Genomic DNA, 19,587 nt, shown 5'->3' on the forward strand with positions numbered 1-19,587 from the left:
CTACTAAATACCTTGAATAACTTTTTAATTAATTTTGAGATTTAATTTCCAAATCTCTGTTACCAAACAACAAACACATATATGTTTATTGGAATGTAACGAATCCCTACCATTCAAGGTTCAAGTTACTTGCAGATGTATTTACAAGTATTTTAAGTTCTTTATCTATCAACTTATTTGTAACATCTCCATAAAATTAATGATTGTTTTAACACTATTTTCTTATAAACTTCTACTACTCGCACTAAGCTTGTCAGTTGATCATTCTTTCTTATAAACAAATTTTAAAAAAAAAATCAATGATGATTACAAAATGATAATTTTCCAATATTCCTGAGGGATTATAAATTTTTTAAACACAGGAAAACAAAACAAAAAATATTTTACATTTTGGACAAATAAAATAATAGGATAATTTAAGATAACATATGATAATGTTTTATTAGCCCGACTTTCCCAAATGCCCACCACCGGCCCTTCTCCTTTCCGGGTTTGGATTTTTCGCGTCGTGGTCGACGAGGAAGAAACAAATGAATGTAGGGTGTTACATCTTCCTTATACTCAATCGAGTCCATAACCAATATTTGTTTTCGCAGACCATGTTTTTTAATTGGGTAATCAATCACATCTCATAGATGGTTGGTGGTGACTCTAGACCTTTTCTCTTTTAAGAAACCCTTTAAGGGAGGACGTCAACGCTATGTCTCACGATAACTTTACGAACAATCATATTTGGTGATGCTACAAAAATTACAGTAAAAGAAAATTGCAAGATTTTTATCAATTTAAAGAATGAGAAGTATGAGTATATCTATAATGTTTATTATGTGCAAAATATATGAATAACAATCTTTTGAGTTCAGGGCAACTCTACAAAAAACTACAATATTTTGATGAAATACTATAGTCAATAAGGAATCATTGTAGCATAAATTGCTTCCTGCAAGTGAACGAGTCAAGTTTTAATATAGATGGTAAGTGAATACCAATATCATTCTCTAGTTTCTATTTCTAACTCACTCAAGCACCACAGATACAATCGCTCAATTTTCAGAGAATCTCATCTGAATGAAAGAATATATCAAACCAATTAAATATACGACAATAAAGATAAAATCAATGAGGAGAAAGGTCTTAGGGAATTTGTTTCACCTATTGAATCGATGAACCAATTACTTAATTACGCAAAAGATGAATGAACTACTGATTCTATAGGTTAAGAACTCTCAAATCTCAATTGTCTCTCTCGAGTGAAAGCTAATTCTTCTTACTAATTAAAAAACCAATATATCTATCTAGTTTCTATAATAAGTAAAGGCTTTATTGAATAAGTCTTTTAACAACGTATAAAGGACTTCTAAATATCCCGATCTTAAAACTACGCATCCCAGTTCTAGCTCTAAATCATCTCTTTTGAGCGTAAGACTTCAAGTCTAAAATAGATTTCAAGTCTAAAATCAATCAATATATGGCCTTAGATTAAAGACATTAAGCATAGAGATACATAAATAAAACATTCATAATCATTCAACCAAGACAATTAAACAATCCATGCATAAAGTTAAATGGCATCCATAAGACAAAAGAACTTAGCTACTCATATTCAATGCAAAACAATAAAATCCAAAGAAAGTTCCATTACAAAACAAGAAAATTCAAGAGAAAGGAGAAAAACTAACTTTCATGTGTCGATTGATAGTCTCCAAGCCAATCTCTATGATCCGAGCCTTGAAAATCTCTTCTCTAAGCTCCTTGATGCTCTTTTTCTCTCTATTTTCAAGTTATATCATGTCTCTCTCCCAAAAGTGTGTAAAAGGTTCTCCAATCTCCCTCACGATGGCTGTAAAACCATAATTTATAAAGAAGCAGTCTCTACAGCGGCACAACACCATAAAGTGAGCACCATGCCGCTACGGGAAAAAGAGACGAACGAAAAAAATTCTGAGCATCGAGGCTTTGTGGCTGGCACCTAGGCATCGTGAGGTAGCGCTTAGGCACTGACCTCTCGAGCCAAAATTCCACTTTCTATTTCTTCGGCTACAGGTGTCGTGGTGCATTTTTAGGTGACTGTCTTGGTATTCGCTTGCCACAACTTACATGAAAACCGGTGCAAGTGTACATCATAATAAGCAATTATAGTATAAAACAAGGTCGTTTCCTCACGGACTAGAGCGATACTTTCCAATAGTAAAACAAAATATCAAAAGAGAAATAAAGAAAAAAAATCAATTATGGTAATTTAAGCATTGTGATTGAAAATGCTACAAATGGTAGAAAGACAAGAACAGAGATATTATGCAATATTTGTGTAGGAGCATCCGAAACAGAAGACCGACAGAAATGCCAATATAATGCAATATAGAGGTAAATCGTGGGGGATTCACTCAAATGCTTTCACATACGATTAACTCATGCTTTAGCAAACCTAAAATGATAATGCCCAAACAGACATAGCTCTCTATCGAGATGCCCAAATATCTTTAAACTCAACTCCTGCTGTAGCTTAAACACACAATATAAATAGTTTATAGGCACAAAAGGGTGAGCCTCATGCCTAAGTACTCACCATCCAACTACAAAGAGAAGAATCTAAGCAAACCAACATCACAAGGGCTTTCCCAAGGCTCCAATGTGAGTAATCAAACTAAAAGTGTTGGCAAAACAGAATTAGTAAGATGGAAGAATTTTAACACCTTTATTAAATCAGCATTAAAAGCTACTAAAACACGGTTAATGGTTAACAACATACTACATCAAGTTCATCCCCCCCCCCCCCCCCCCCGAAAGTGAGGTTTAGTTCATGCTAGAGGAAAATAAAAGAATTGGTGAAAAAGAAATGGAGCTCATAAAGTAAAGAAGCTTCGGTAATGGTGGATTATCTCCGAGCTCAACAATGATGCCAGAAAATGCTCCTCTTACGTTAATTTCTACCTCGAAATGGACAAGGAATGTCTCTGATTTCGATGCCCGAAATTGATTTATGTCGTGTCACCCCTTTTGTAGATGGACACAATTCTCTTTTTATACTTGGCCTTTAAATTTATGGTAACGCCTAAAAGCTATACGGACGTGGTAAAAACTGGGACAACAAGTTACTACAAAGTCACATTCGCTAGAGCATCCAGCTGATCCCAACAGGCTCCAGCATTAGATCTTTTTAACTCAAGCTCCAGCAGCAATCATCAGTCTGAGCAGCTCTCGGCTTACTCATTCTAAATTCTTTAATTCCTATCCAAAATATCATAAAATAAACTCAACTTCATTTAAAAGCAGGATATCAATAACTTTAACAGCTTAGGCCCTTGGTTCACTAAAATTCATTCTTTTCTTGCTATTTTATCAAGGACTCTTGCAATTTACACACCAATATTCCCTAAATTAAGCCACAAAATACTATCTTATGGAGAGTTATCACCTAGTGATGTTCCCTCATGTATTTGGACTCCAATAAGTGTCGTCATGTCTTCTTTACTCACTCCGCAGACTATGATTTTCCTCTCAATTCGATCCATTTATGTTTCATTCCTCATGATTATTTATTCCTACAAAATATATCTTATGCGTGTAAATCTATCATAAAGAAACAAAAACTAACACATAATTCCAATATAAATGTCATGAAATGTAGTTCATGTAGTGTGCTATCAAGCATTATGACAAAATGATTGCTAATGTCCAAATAACGAAGAATAGAATGTCTCTTAGAAATTTAAAATGATGTTGCAAAATATTACCTTCTTTTTGAGAATTCTATCGAAATTTCGTGGTGTCGATAAGAAGTGCTTTTGAATTTAATTTTCTCAAGTTGCTTTTTTCATGACATTACTATTTTTTCCAAGTACTAAAAGATAGAAGAGGGTGTTATAGCTATGTTTGGATTGACATAAATATATTAGAATTTTCATTTTAATTCTATTATAATTTTCCTTTATCCTAAATTATTATTACAAAATGTTCTATCACTTGTTTACAGGGGAAAAATAGATTAAAGTTATAATGTTTAAATTTTTTTAAGTGCCCAATTGATGATATATTCATGCATTATGTTTAATCATTACCTATTTATGTATAAACTAAAGTTTAACATGATTTAGAGTGGAAAAAAGTAACAAAAACCCAAGTTTTTGTGTAGAAAGCTACATCTATGTGCCACGTGTCATCCATGCAAGGAAGGTTGAATATTTGGTTGTAAAATAGTAGTCAAACAAGTTAAAAGTCAATGGTGGAGCATGAATTTCTCAACCGTGTCCTAACGAACCTTGGACTCCTATAAAAACCAGCTTTCACTTCTTCATTTACATCAAGCTTCACTCTTTTCCTTGATCATTTGCAAGCTTCCTTAGAGTTCTATTCTAGCACAATTTATGGTTCATTAGTTCTTTTAAGTTACTTTTGCTTTAGCTTTTATTTTCAACTTTTGTTCTCGTTTGGAAGCAAGTTTCTAGCGTAATTTTAATTTTTTGTACTTTTGAAATCTCAGCTTATAAAATTTCAGTTTTGTTCTCCTTTATAATTTTGTTCTTTTGTCGAGAGAAACTTGTGATCATACATCATTGTGGAATAGAACGAGTTCTTTGTTGGGTTTGTAAGGTGATTGTAAACAAAGTCCCACATTGGCTAGGGAAGGGAATGATCATGGGTATATAAGAGAGGACAATTATCTCCATTGGTATGAGGCCTTTTGGGTGACAGTTTTGAAGAGTTATCAGGCATGGTCCACGGGAAAGGATGACAGAGCAAAAGGTGGGCGGCGACGAAGCTGGAAAAGGTGTTCAGTGGGCTAAAATTTGTTAATGTTCCCTAGGCTTTCGAACATTCAAGCTGAATCATTTCTCTATACTTAAGATAGTGGATTCTGATTGTGGTGTGTAGTCACCCTTCTTCTCATGTAACCTTTAGTGGTCTTCTTTATTTTTATTGCATTGTTTGTTTATGGGGCCCTACTGCCACTACCTCTTGTAATGGCTTTCGATACTATATGAGCTTTATTGATGCCTTTTCCCGATATACTTGGATATTTTTTCTTCATTCCAAGTCTGAAGCTCTACAAACTTTCATATCCTTTAAAACACAAGTTGAAAAACTTCTTAATTGTTCTATTAAAATGCTTCAAACTGATTGGGGAGGTGAGTTTCGACCCTTTACCTCTTTTCTTAAGGCTAATGGAATTATTCATCACCTCACTTGCCCTCACACCTCTAAACAAAATGGACTTGTTGAAAGAAAGCACCGTCACATTGTTGATACCGGTCTAACCCTACTTTCTCATGCTTCTTTACCTATGACTTTCTAGGATGATGCTTTCTCTACTTCGGTCTATCTTATTAATAGACTTCCTACAAATGTCCTTCGTGGAAAATGTCCAATGGAAAGTCTTTTCCAAACTAAACCTCATTATCCTTTTCTGAATGTTTTTGGATGTTTGTGCTTTCCTTATCTTAGACCTTACAATAATCATAAATTGAGTCTTCGTTCTTCTCCTTGCTTATTCCTTGGTTATAGTAATCTGCACAAAGGATATAAATGTCTTGATTCTTCTGGTCGATTATTATTTCCCGACATGTTCTCTTTAATGAACTTACATTTCCCTATGCCACAACTTCACAATTGACCACTTCCTCTCGCTATTCTCATGACTTTTCTACTTTACTTGTCATTCCTATTCCCCCTTTAGAATCACCCTATTCTATACCGTCTTCTCATTTACATCATAATGATCCCCCTTTATCTTCTACAACTTCTCATATTCCATCTTCTATTGAATCTGCAGCTCCAAATATATCAGTTTCTCCTACTGCTTCCTCTATGTCTAATACACCTCCAGTTGCTGTCTCTCCCATTCTTCCTAATCCCTATTCTACTAATACTACATCTAATGCTATTGTTCCTCATTCTACGAATTCTACTGCACCTTCTAATACTCATGCAATGGTCACACGATCCAAAAATGGTATATGGAAACCTAAAACCTATCTGTCTGAATTTCTTGATTCTGAACCATCAACTGTTAAAGATTCTTTGCGTTGTGCTCATTGGAGAAAAGCTATGCAACAAGAATATGATGCTCTTATAACAAATAAAACATGGGATCTTATTTCTATGCCCAAAGACAAGAAGGTTATAGGCTGTAAATGGGTCTTCAAGATCAAAAGGAACTCGGATGGATCCATTTCTCGCTATAAGGCTCGTTTAGTAGCCAAAGGTTTCCATCAAGTTGCTGACATTGATTATTCTGAAACATTTAGCCCTGTGATCAAACCGGTGACTATTAGAGTTCTTTTGACCTTAGCTTTGGCTAATAATTGGGTTATTCGTCAGCTGGATATCAACAATGCTTTCCTCCATGGACTATTAACTAAAGAAGTACTTATGGAACAACCATGCGACTTTTGTGTTTCTCAATCCACCACTGCTCCCTTAGTGTGTAAATTGAAGAAAACACTTTATGGTCTTAAACAAGCTCCAAGAGCTTGGTCTGATAGGTTGAAGGATTTTTTATTCTCTGTTGGTTTTACTAATTCCAAAGCTGACACGCTCTTTTCATGCGACCTACATCTGCTGATTGTTGCTATGTTTTAATATATGTGGATGATATTATCATCACGGGTTCCTCTGCTACTGCTATTTCCAAGCTGATATCCTCTCTACATACTGCTTTTGCTCTTAAAGATCTCGGTGTTCTTAGCTACTTCCTTGGAATTGAGGTGTCATATACCAAATCTGGTGGAATGTTTTTATCCCAATCAAAATACATCTCTGATGTTCTTCAGAGATCAAACATGGCTAATGCTAATCCCATAGCAACCCCAATGGTCAGCAGCTCAGTTCTATCCTCCAGAGGTGGTGAATTATTTTCTGATCCATCCTTGTATCGAAGTGTTGTTGGCTCTTTACAGTATGTCACTGTCACGAGACCGGAAATCTCTTATGCTGTGAATCGAGTATGTCAGTTTATGCATACTCCATCAATCACTCATTGGCAGACTGTTAAACGGATTCTCCGTTATCTGAAAGGCACGCACCCGAATCAGGATATCAGTTGGTATCATGATTCAAATCTGGAGCAGTAAAGCAGTGCATACATTTGAGGAGAACCATTTGAGGAGAAATTGGCCGTTTGGTACTGAGGAGAATAAAAACTGGAACCAGAGGAAGGAGGTCCTTGAACTCTAGATCAAAACGAGAGTAACACTTCGAAGTAGTATGGCCAAATTTGCCACACAGTTGGCACTGAATTCGACCTCTATTGTTCCACTACCAGCCGCCTATATTGTTCCGACCTTGAAATCAATTAGTTGCCCCATGGCTATTCGCAAATTGAGCATCATTTCTGGGAGCATCATTCTCTTTGCCCATAGCAGTAGCATGTGTAAGATTGGTTGAAGGAATACTGCCATCAGAATATTCTATTTTCTTGTGTAAATAATAGAGCCATGACATCTTGTACTATTTGAGGACTAGATTTCGCAAGAATAACAGAAATCATTGACTCAAACTCAGATCCTAAACCAGATAATAGATAAACAATATGATCCTTCATAGAAACTGGTTTACTGACGGCTGCTACATCATCAATACACTTTTTAACTTGAGAAAAATAGTGTTTCAGTGTAGAATTTCCCTTTTGTAGAGTTTGTAATTTTGATTTAATCTTCATCACTTGTGCTAAATTTCTAGATGTGAAAATTTGTACAAGACAATTTCGTATCTCCCTAGCCGATGTACAATGTAGTGATTGTTGAAGTAATATCTCGATCATAGAACCAAGTAACCACGAGGATATCAATTTATCCTGACGCTTCCACTTAGTAAAAACCGGATTTAATTTCAGAGCAGTAGAAGATTGGTCACTAACCTGAAGGAATTTAGAAGGCGGACCATCTTCCAAATGTGATTCCAAACCATGACCTTCTAGGGCAGTGAGAATTTGAAATTTCCACAAAAGAAAATTATCATCAGTTAACTTCAAGGTAGAGATCTTGTTGCTCGGATTTACCACTAGATTGGATTGCAATTCATCGTTGCCGGTAGATTCACCTTCAGTGTTCGTCAACTGGTCCATTGCAAAAGAGCGCAAAAATTAAAGAAGAAATAGCGAAAACACAATACTGCAACTGAATTGAATTAATAAGGATGAAGAGATCTTGCGGTATGTTTCTAAGGGGAACTACAAGAGGTCCATACTAGATATACAAAGATAAAGGTGACTTTGAATAGGTAACCACTGAAAATCCTCCCTAAGGTTAGAGTTGTTTGTGGGTAGTACTACGAGAAAGAAGGTGGGGGTAGGGCAGTCAAGCCTAATACAGAGGTCAAAAAAAGCTAAGTCCTCACACATTTAAATGCTCTAGCTCAGACATAAAAGACTCTGTTATGCATGCTCTAGCATTGAGATTAATTATAAAGATGAATGCATACGCAGATGTGGGAACACAAGATTAACTAAACCTCTCCTTTTTTTTTTCTTCATTAATTTGCAAGGGGAAATTAACACATTGAACTAAAATAAAGAAACGGAAAAACATGCTAAGACCAAAATTAAAATTTCAAAAATTAAAATTAAATCAAAGAAACTAAAAAGTAACAACAACTGTGGGGTCATTTTTTTCAGAGCAAAAAAGAAAGGAACTTCCTTTTTGCGGTCAAACTAAGTAGCCTTCAGAGCTCTCTTCTTCTTCTGATGTTCCTCGAATCCATACTTCAGCATTAGATTACTTCAGCTTCTCAAGCTTTCGACTTAACAATGCTTCATTAATTGTTGCTGGGCTCTGCGCTTTTCTCATGACTTAGTCTTCAGATTTCAACTCTGCACAAAAGAGCCAATAATAGAAGAAATCAGCCATAACTTATGTCAAAGCATCAAATACAAGGGAATTAAGCTCAAGATTTAGTTTCTATATCCATTCATGATTTCCGAGAGCTAAATTAGACACACAACCGCAATAATTACCACAAAACTACCCAAACAATAGCCATAATAACTCTCTTTTATAGAGCTATCAAACGTTCGAGTAGAGTGGAGTGGTTATTGGATGAACTGGTAGTATGTCCAAATGAGAGGGATCCTTAGATCATAGAAGCATGATTAAGAAAGATCATGAAAGCATGATTAAGAAAGACTTAAAAGAATTGATAGTTACTACCCATACTAATAAGGTGCACTTCTTTTAGTGTCTCAACCATAAGAACTCCAAAGTTAAGTGTGCTTAGCTTGGAGCAATCTTGGATCGGGTAACTTCCTAAGAGGTTCTTTTTATGAAGCATTGTGAGCAAGGACAAAGCATTCTGAAAGGACAACTTGTGTTGGTCTGTTAGGATAGTCTTCGCTCTTCTAAGTAGCTAAGATAAAGAAGGTAGCATAGCTAGGTCGTAAGGAATGCAGTGGAATAATGCTGGGACAATTAGGGCTAAATTCATATTCCAAATCCTGGTCCAAATTTTGGCCTAGTGCGTTACAATAAATTTAATTAAGTAGAGGACATGAAGCTTTAACTAGATTTCTTTTGTAATTTATTAAGTAGAGGACATGAAGCTTTAACTAGATTTCTTTTGTAACTTTTGTAAGCATATTGTAAGAAGGTTATTTTGTTTAATAAAAATATCATATTATTTGATATTTAGATATATAAATTTAACGTGAATTAAAATGCCCTAAATTAAGTCTCTGACAAGGATAGGATTCAAATTAACATGGATTTATCGAAAAAAATAGATGAAAACTTACTCGATATTTTTTGAAAAAAGGTTGGACAAAGTGACTTTTCTCAAATTTTTTAGGAAAGGTCACTACCATACACTTGTTCAATAGGTTGGGAAAAGTTGAGAAAACTAAACATTTCCCAACCTTTTTTGAAAAAAACATTTAGAGTGACCTTTCCCGATGGACTTTGCCCGACATTTTTTCCGACGCATTTATTTCTTCGAAAAAAGTTACTCCCGACGTTTTTAAGCTTTTTTCTGACATTTTGAAGCGTCGAGAAAAGTCTTATTTCTTGTAGTGATAGTTCTTTGATTTCTTTTAAGTTCATGAAAGACCTAACCAAAAAACACTATCTAGTAAGGTACATAAATAAGAGAAACTAACCAAGTAAACTACAATTAGATAAGGAAAATAAAAAAAGACTTCTAAATAAATCTATGGTATAGATAAGGATAAGGTTATAAAGGAAGTGGTTCAAAGGATAATGCTGTAAAGGAAGTAGTTCACTTCCTAAACATATAATCCTAAGTAAAGTCTTGTCCTCCTTAAAGATTAATACACAAGTCATATGCATAAACAAAAAGATATATACAACTGAAAATTTGGAACTATTTACTTTAAAAATCGCGATGGAGAGAAAAAATGAAAGGGGGATTGGAGTGGCAGTGGGGCTGGTCGTCGCCCGACGGTATGATAAAATCGTCGATGTATCCAGTTGATTTTCTTGTTGGCCACTTGTTTAAATCACATTAGTTTGAATTTAATTCTGAAAAGGTTAGAGTCAAACGAATTTCATCAAGGTAAAACGGGAAGTTACTTAGAAATAAGAACTAAAAAAATATCCTAGACATTGTCTCTTTTACCCGTTAAATGTAACTTGAAGTTTGATTTATTTAGGATTATAGGGTTTCATAGATATATGTAAACGCTAGCCTAAGTTTCTAAACAAGCCAAACGCGATATGGAATATGAGTTGAACCAGTTTGCATAAAATGAGTGGAATAGCAGGCACAATTGGTAGATTTAATTCATCTTTTAAGAACTAAACAGTAGTAGAAGGGTTGGCTTGTTAAAGTATAATTTTTGTGTGTTTTTAAATCGTGTTCCAACAATTTCACCAATTTTTATCCCAAACTCGATTGCTCATTCAAACAGTTTGCAATTTTATTTTAAAAGAAAACTAGTCCCTGTGGAGATGAAGTTGAAATATTTTCATATTATTATCGCTTCGTTATTGATATATCTTTTACAATTTTCAGCACAAATCACTATTGTTTTATTTTCTTGCACGTTTGGTATTCTTAAGCATAATCTTAAAATATTGTGCCAAGTCTTTGTGGATTCGACCTAGTTCGTACTACAATTGACAAATATAGTGTACACTTGTACTGGTATTCACCTCAGTTGTGAGCACACAACATCAAATGCCCATCAGCTTTGGCTTGGTTCATCCCTGAACCACATCATACTGGGAAAGGTGGATTTGGCCCTAATTGCCCCAACATTGCCCTGCATCCCTACGACCTGGCTACGCTACTATCTTTATCTAAGCTAACACGAGTCTTTTCAGCATGCTTTGCCCTCACTCACATGCTTCCTAAGAAAATTATTTAGGAGGTCACCCAACCCAAGATTGCTCTAAACTAAGCACGCTTAGCTTTACAGTTCTTATGGTTGAGCCTTTGAAAAGGAAAGTGTAACTTATTAGTATAGGTATAGTAACTATCAATTCTTTTAGGCATTTCTTAACCATGATTCCATGATCTCAAGATCCCTCTCATTTGGATGTGATACCTGTTAATCCATGTACCCCTCCTACCTACTCGAACGTCACATGAAATCATTTTTTTTTAGAATATTGAGGAACCTTTAAGTTGACCAAACAAAGCATCTACATGAGACAATGGTTATATATTCTGTATCATTGAATTATTAACTCAACTGTCCATAATCGATACACGTACCATCTTTCCTTTTCACAAATAACACTAGTGCACCCCACGGTGACACACTAGGTATGATATAACCTTTTCTCAACTAACTCTTGCAATTGTCTCCATAATTCTATAAAATATAAGTGAGCCATTATAGCCATAAAACTACTCTTACTCAACATCTATCTCAACCTCATTGTCTCCATTCTGGTGACTAGTCTTACTAACTTCTTCTTGTTCCCTTATGTTTTGCCCACTAGTAGTATCTTAAGTTTCAAATTCTTAATAGATGTGCATTATGCCACCTTGATGCATGACTTCCTATAATGTAATGCATATGATCACACGTTCACTAAACCAATTATAATGCATCTACTACTCATCCGTAGTTGGACCACTTTGTAATTGTTTTAATTGATGACATATTAGTATTTTTTGGCAACTAGGGCGAGCATGTAGAGCATCTTAGAATCGTGCTACATACATTACGTGACAGGGAAATATATGTCAAATTTAACAAGTGTGAGTCATGGGTTGATGATGTGATGTTTTTGGGCCAGGTAGTTTATGCAAAAGGTATATATTTTGACCCACAGAAAATCAAGGCAGTAGTGAGATGAGGAGGACAGCCAACTAAAGTTATAAAGATTCGTAATTCCTATGGTCTAGAAGGATATTATCACCAATTTGTTGAAGGATTTTCGAAGATAGCACTTTCTCTAACTAATCTAACCAAGAAGAACTCAAAGTCTATATGGATAGGAAAGTGTGAATAGAGCTTCCAGGAGTTAAAGAAGAGATTATTTTAGGCCCTTACACTATCATTTTTAACACCTAGAGTAGAGTATGATGTCTATCGTGATGCTTCTTATCAAGGTTTTGGGCGTGTTTTGATGCAGAATGGAAAAATGATAGTTTATGTGTCAAGATAGTTGAGGAAGCATGAGTAGTGTATATCCAGTTCATGATCTATAGTTAGATGTGGTAGTAATAGTATTGAAAGTTTTGCAGTATTACTTATTTGGAGAGAAGTACTTTAGTACTTAAAGAGATCGCAAGAGTTTCAAGTTTATCTTTTATCAAAAAGAGTTCAAATCTACGACAAATAAGGTGGCTTTAGTTGATAAAGGATTATGGTTGCACTATTGAAGCAGCGGGAAAAACCTTATTTCTTTTAATGATAGTTCTTCAGTTGTTTAAGTTCGTGCAAGACGTAACCAAGAAAACACTGTCGAGTTACGTAAATGAATAAGAGGAACTTACTAAGTAAACTACAAATAGGTAAGGAAAAAAAATACTTTTAAATAAATCTATGGTATAGATAAGGGTAATGCTAGGAAGGAAGTAGTTCACTTCCTCAACCTATAATCCTAAGTAAAGTCATGTGCTTCTTGAAGATTAATACACAAGTCATAGGCATCAACAAGAAGAAAGATATATATAACATAAGGTTATCATATTCTATGAGTCATCAAATTAAACTTTTTACTTTAACAACTATTATTCAAAATAGTAGGTTATATTAACTTCTCTCGACTACCTGAATTTTTACTAAAATGGTCGGGTAAAGTAAACTTGTCCCGACTTTTATTTAAAAATATCGAGAATATTAACTCGTCCCGACTCTCTTTAAAAATAGTCAAGGAGTTATACTATTTAAAAAAAAAAAACAATATATCCCCACGGTGTCTTAAAATAGTCGAGAGAACATCTACATTGTCCAACGTTTGGTAAATAATGCCAGGAGAGGTATACCTTTACCAAAACTTTTAAGAAATCGTTGGCAAAAGTCCTGATTATTTACATTTTGTCGGGAAAAAGATCTTTCTCCGACGCTATTCATGCGTCAGAAAAAATAACGTTGGAAAAACTTATAATTCTTGTTGGGTAGGCGGTAATAAAACTTATGATTGGTATTGTGAGTTTTCAAATAGTCCTATTCATAAAAAAATGAATATTATGAAAAAGAAAAAAAAAACAAAAGTTATTGAAACCTAAAAAGCTCCTAAAGTAAGCATGTTTTTGTTGAGAAGTTCCTTTCAACTGCTTCCATCATAAGTAGTTTCCTTATGTTCAATTTTCTTCTTGTTGGTTGAAGAATATAATTCCATGTCGGATTCGGTAATCCACATGTCATCTCTATATCTCTTATATATGTCGCCTTTGTAAAAGTTTCGAGTCCTACAAGCCAGTGCAAGTGAACTCATTGCTCCAAACAATGTTATTGCTGCCAAAATTGTGAACGAGCCGCCAAAGCAATGAGGTCCATTGCAAGTTAGGCCCTTGCCGTGCTTTGTATTACCAGCTCGATTGGCTTCCATATCATACATCCTACCTACTAGAAGTACATTTAGTATATAAGATCCAAGCGGCACCGCCAGTTGCCCACAATTGAGCAGCGTTGAGTAGTGCTTGAGGCCAAATAGATCAGAGATAATAGCGAATAACAAAGGAACTTGGGCTCCAAATCCAGACCCAATGATCAATGAAGCCACGTAGACCGAACCATGATATGGAAAGGCGATGAAGAGTATGCCAATGCAGGTGAGGAGATGGGCAAGGGCGAACATGAGAGGACGAGGTAATTTGTATTTGGTCATTAGCGTTTCGGAGATGAAGCCAGAGAAGACCCGACCGAAGAAATTGAATATGGAAATCCAAGAAACGAAGACGCTTATGGATTGAGCAGGATAGGCAAGTGATTCTGCGATTTGTCCAAGATTGTCGATGGCGACAATGGAGGACCCACATGCAGAAACAGTTGCCAAGAAAACAAGAGCCATGTCTTTGCTGAGGAGAGCTTGCAAGATGGTGAAATCTTCCCCTCTTTCTGGCTTAGAAGGGGAATCTTTTTCAAGTACTGTGGATAGTAAGATATTGGAGTACGGTAGAGATTGCTTCTCCTCTGGAATGGAAAGGGTGACAGATGGATCCACGGCTTGGTTGTTGAGCTTGAAAAGCAAGAATTCTTCTTTAATGGCAATCAGAAGGGGCAGACACAGTAAGGCCACAACCACGGCGACGCTTCCCAAATAGGCAGCATGGGAGAAAACAATGTGTTTTTGGGTCAAGGTAATAATAAGGATAGAGATGGCTAGAATTATGGATGCGTACAGCAGGTGGTAAAACACTTTAAGCTCCTCCGGATGTTAGCGAGCTCTGATTGTTCTAATTGAAAACAAAAGAACAATGGATATAACGGACGGAAACCATGAGAGCAGAAGAAGCACATCAGATGGATCTTCGTGGCCATAAATGGCTAGATAGATCTGAGTCAAGACGGCCCCTCCGAGGCCGACGAAGCCCTTGAGAAGGCCAATAATAATCCCTCGTCGGTCCGGGAAGTTTTTAACGCTGATGACCATAACCGCAGTGTTGGCGAAGTTTTGTGCGTTGGCAGCCAAGCCGACGTAGAGGAACATCTGCCAGAACTCGGGCTTGGCGATCCGGTGAGTGACGGAGAGCCAAATCATGATGAAGCTGAAGAAGTTGAGGGAGGAGCCGACGACGAACAGAACCCACGGCGGAGCCACCTCGGCGAGAAGTCCGGCGAAGACTCCGAGGTTGGAGCCGAGATCTTTGGAGAATCCCAAGGTGTTAACTTGGGTTTGGCTGTAATCGAATTGGGTCTTTATGACTTTGGAGTATGTTCCGAATAGGTAGGGTGAGCCGGCGCCGATCATGATCACGAACGAAGCGAACACCGAAAACCATCGCCCATCGGCAACTTGTTTCGCGAATCGCCAACCTTCTGCTGCACACATCTTGCCCATGCTCCCTATTAATTGATTGTTAATTATTAGGATTCAGGGCGAGGACAAGAATGAATGAATGAGATTGCTCTTCAATTTGGCTATCTTATAAAAGCCTTTCAGTTCTACAGTTCATGTACTGAACATCCTTCCCAACGCGGCATCGGTAAAATTTCATGATGGAAAATGGTCCTACGTGTTACCACAAACCCACACTCTTCAAAACTTCATCCACAACAGCTACCTACCTTTTAGTTACTTTCTAATCCTCAAACCCGATAAAACCTCATCTTTATAACTTGTTTTTTCATTTGTTTTGTTTTGTTTTCTTTTTTTCTTGAAATACTCTCATGGATTCGGTTTGCTTTCTTTCTAACTTTTTTTTTCATTTGATTGATTTGTTTTATTTTTGTTTTGTTTTTTTTTTTGTTTAAATACTCTCATGGATTCCGTTAATCAAATACAAAGTCTTCCTAATACGTATTTGTTTTCTGTTTTTAACTTCTTATTCTTTATTTGTTTTCTGTTTCCAACTTAATTACCCTTTTTTAAATTATGAATAGGTTTTTTTTTTCTTTAGTACAAAGAACGGTTGATGTGATACTCGCACTTGTAAGTTTTTGACTCTACCCAATCGTTTTTACTCTCGTATATCACTGATAGACATTGATAAGCATATATCACTGGCTAATAGACAATTTCTAGTAGTGAAAATGTTTAATCACATCTATTAAGTCTATTATAGGGGCAACTCAAGGCAATCATAGGATCGTAGGTGAACATTTTTACTTTTTATATATGTATAAAGTATTAATTGAATGTGAGGAGATACGGTATGAACAAATAAAAAAGAAAGAGGAAACAAAATCATATTCTTTTCTTTTACATATCTACTTACATAATTCACATATTATACTAGTATGTTATCACGTTCAAATGCACGGAGTATTTTTAATTTTATTAATTTTATAATAACAAAAATAAAAAGGAAAAAAAGCAATACACTAATAATTAAAAAAACAATAATAAACAAAAAAGAAAATTAAAATGTATCGAAAGCTTCTTCAAGATATATATATATATATATAATCTGTATCATCCAAAAGGAAAAAGATCTGTGAGAGCTGTTTCCTGGATCCGAAAGAGAGTACTTGGGGTTCACCGTGGTGGAGGAACTGGATTGTGAAAAAGAGGGATTCCAGTTGTAACATATCTAATGAAACCGTGGTTAGGGATCCCCCTCCAATTAGAAAAAAAGAGGGGTAGTTCCCATTGAGTTCTTACTAATTAGAATAATTTATTCATATAAATGACAAAATGGATCATTTCTTTATAATTCTAAATTGCTTAAAAAAATTGATTCAGAACATCTCTTTCGCGATAGTATAGGTCGATACTTTCAAAATGAGAAAAAAAAAAGAGAATATATATAATATATATGTATATATATATTATATATATATATAATATATTTACCTCTTACTTGATAATTAGAAGATAAACACCTAGCTTCAAAATTGAACTGTAACATCTCAAATTTATAATTCATAATATAGATTGACTCATGCATGCTCCCTCAATATATCACACAACATGTTGAATTGAAAGATGAAGGAAATGAGGTAGACCAAAAAAAAGAAAAAATAAAATAAATTGGAAACTCATATTGTCAATTTGAAAATGGTTGAAGAACTCCTTTTTATAATGAGATAATGGGAGAGTTATAGAGCTTTTTAAAATCCACACTTGATTAAAATTTTGTAGTTAATTATGACTAAAGATAAATTTTAGAAATAAATGATAAAACTTTTCATATTCGTTTAAATTCATATTTGTTGACGGAGAATTTTGGTTATAGGCCACGTGTCCCTCGAACGAGCAATCTAACCACAGAACAAGAGAACCTGAAACCAAAAGGACTCGACGTTGGTTCGTGTCCCACCTAAGATACTCCGACAATCAAGTTAGTAATCAGAATGAGAATAAAAAAAGACATCAAATATGTGAGTGACAGATCTTTTACCCCCTCCTTGAGGATGAGGGTCCTTCCTTTTCAGGCAGTTGACTAGTAAGGATGACAGTTAGGGGTGGCAGAGACGCGCCATGCTGTACAGGGAGCCTGCTTCCGACAATCGCTGGGCGGCACCTCCTCCTACAGCTCAGAACCCGTTGCCTGCAGTTGTGAGGCGTGCCTGCCGTATAGGTGGCGTCCGCCTCACACTACAATTATGTATGGCGTCCAGCTATCCGTGTTCCCTCATTTCTTCGTGAGAGGACATGTGTCCTATTTCGCAATGCCAGCTCGCGGGGGAGGGCAACCGTGTGTGGTCCCGCGTTCCAAAAGCAGACACGCGTCCTACTCGATTTCTTTCCTCCAACAGTCAGCCCTCTTTCGAGATCGGACTGCTTGTCTGGGCCGGGCCCGAAAGCGTTGGAGGGGAGCAAGGTGCTCTATCATTTCGAATCGTGAGTGGATGCGTGTCTGCCACTGTTTTGTTGACGACCGTGCCCTTTGGGTGATGCGCCAAGCGGGGGGGTCGGCGGTCGTGACTCCCAACGTCGTTGGGATACGAAACAACACTTCTGAGATTTTTTAAATTTGCGGTAATCTCTTCTTATCCTTTTCTACATTCCTCGTACCTTCTACGAGAGAGCTCCTCCTTCGACATTCGTGGCTAATTGTCCAGTGGTGAACCATGTTTCGTCGTAGGCCATAGAATAAGACGTTTCAGAACTCCGCTTCAAGTACAAGATCCCTGCCTATGTTCTTATGCGCCTTCCGATTGTAGATGAAAGGATAGACAAACCTCCACTTGGATGGTAAGTTTTTACCTGCAGATGTTATGGAACTGGGTCAGACTCCCTCTTTCTCTATTTGCCCAGTCTTTCCTGACATTTGTCGTCGTGGCTCTGGCACAACCGACCCCCAACGCGTGGGGAACCCTGATGGCGCTAGCCATTCTTTGACTGGAACTAGGAGGGGCCGAAAGAATGACCATGACCCTGCTGTCAACTCTGACTCTAATGAAGTCTATCACGGGCTTCCCAAGGTTCTACAGTCTTGGCTCTTGCTGGGGGATGCTTTTAAATATCCCTACATCGAACAAACACTGGAAGGACCACTGGTTCTTCGTCGGTGGTCAGTGGTTAATCGGTGGCGGTCCGTTCGTTGGGCCCCTATCCAGCAACTTCAGGGAGAACGGTACGTGCTCCCCTGTCTCCTACTCGCTTTTATCTTTTGATTCTTATGCTTCAGTTCCTTTTTCGCAGCATTTCCGAGTGGGGCGCTCCCACTTTCGTTTGAATCATATAGCATTTTGAAGAAGACCTTGGCAATCCCTTGGCCTTAGAGGGTTCCTACGCTCATAGCCACGGACGAAAGGCTGACTCACCATCGTTTGACTGGGGATTCCAATGGTTCTACCAGGGGTAGTGATGGGCATCCTTACCCCGGCGAGGCCCCTGCTGGTAAGAACGTTCGCGACATTTTTCTGAGGGGACAAAAAATGGTGATTTGTTTCTCACTGGGATGTTCGTGCAGGTTTGGTGCGACCGCCGTCGGTCTCGCCTACGAGGTGCGAACTCGTCGTCCGTCCTCTCCTTCGGATCAAGCACGCTCCTTCCGATGGTTTTGATAGTAGCGGGAGCATCGCTACTATCAAACCTTGTTTCTTTTCATTTTTACTTTCTAATCCTCAAACCCGATAAAACTTCATCTCAAATTGAGAGGAAAATCGTTCTCGAAGAAGCGTGACCATCCAGTTGAATCTCGTTACCCTCCTGTGTGGTCAGACTTGCCTTGCTTTCCTGCTTTTAGCGTTCTGACGAGATGCTTTAGTTGCTGTTGGCTACTCTTTGCTGAATGTCTTGCTTCTCTGGCTCTTTAGTCCGTGGTCCATCAGATGGTGGGTGCAAGGTAAAAAATTTAAACACATTCTAACTTGTTTTTTCATTTGGTTATTTATTTATTATTTTTTTTACATACTCTGATGGATTCGTTTAATCAATTAGAAAGTCTTACTAATATTTAATTGTTTTCTGCTTTAAACTTCCTAATCTTTATTTGTTTTCTGTTTCCAACTTTTCCTTTATTAAATTATGAATAGGTTTTTTTTTCTTGAGTACAACCCACCGTTGGTGTGGATACTCACATCCCTCAGTTTTTTACTCTACTTAATCGTTCTTACTCTCGTATATCACT

At 36.8% G+C, this 19,587-nt stretch overlaps 1 protein-coding gene and 1 long non-coding RNA gene across 4 annotated transcripts; both read right to left on the bottom strand.

Moving 5' to 3' along the window:
- Positions 1–784: 784 nt before the first annotated feature.
- LOC111020494 (uncharacterized) lies at positions 785–8,369 on the bottom strand. Of its 3 annotated transcripts, none has more exons than XR_015789911.1 (3): positions 7,856–8,366; positions 1,680–3,542; positions 785–940 (listed from the first exon to the last, which is right to left on the bottom strand). It is a non-coding gene; the product is annotated as an uncharacterized LOC111020494 (long non-coding RNA). The 3 variants fall into 3 exon arrangements; XR_015789912.1 differs by lacking the exon at positions 785–940 and having other exon boundaries at positions 947–3,228; positions 3,416–3,542; positions 7,856–8,369; XR_002602678.2 differs by lacking the exon at positions 785–940 and having other exon boundaries at positions 947–3,542; positions 7,856–8,053; positions 8,185–8,361.
- Positions 8,370–13,505: 5,136 nt separating this feature from the next.
- On the bottom strand, positions 13,506–15,407 carry LOC111020471 (protein NUCLEAR FUSION DEFECTIVE 4-like). Its single transcript, XM_088122230.1, has 2 exons — positions 14,865–15,407; positions 13,506–14,774 (listed from the first exon to the last, which is right to left on the bottom strand). The coding sequence occupies exons 1-2, from the start codon at positions 15,405–15,407 to the stop codon at positions 13,674–13,676; spliced, it is 1,644 nt and encodes a 547-aa protein (XP_087978356.1). The 3' UTR covers positions 13,506–13,673.
- Between the last annotated feature and the right edge of the window lie 4,180 nt (positions 15,408–19,587).

The sequence above is a fragment of the Momordica charantia genome (assembly GCF_013281855.1).
Source record: "Momordica charantia cultivar OHB3-1 chromosome 3 unlocalized genomic scaffold, Mcharantia_2.0 BLBB01000003.1, whole genome shotgun sequence".
Taxonomy (NCBI): Eukaryota; Viridiplantae; Streptophyta; class Magnoliopsida; order Cucurbitales; family Cucurbitaceae; genus Momordica; species Momordica charantia.

Excerpts from the sequence above, each read along its gene's own strand:
- LOC111020471 (XM_088122230.1), bottom strand. The coding sequence starts at position 15,407 with ATGGGCAAGATGTGTGCAGCAGAAGGTTGGCGATTCGCGAAACAAGTT. Across the intron at positions 14,775-14,864 it reads GCCACGAAGATCCATCTGAT|GAGCTTAAAGTGTTTTACCA; the intron begins GTGCTTCTTCTG and ends TAACATCCGGAG.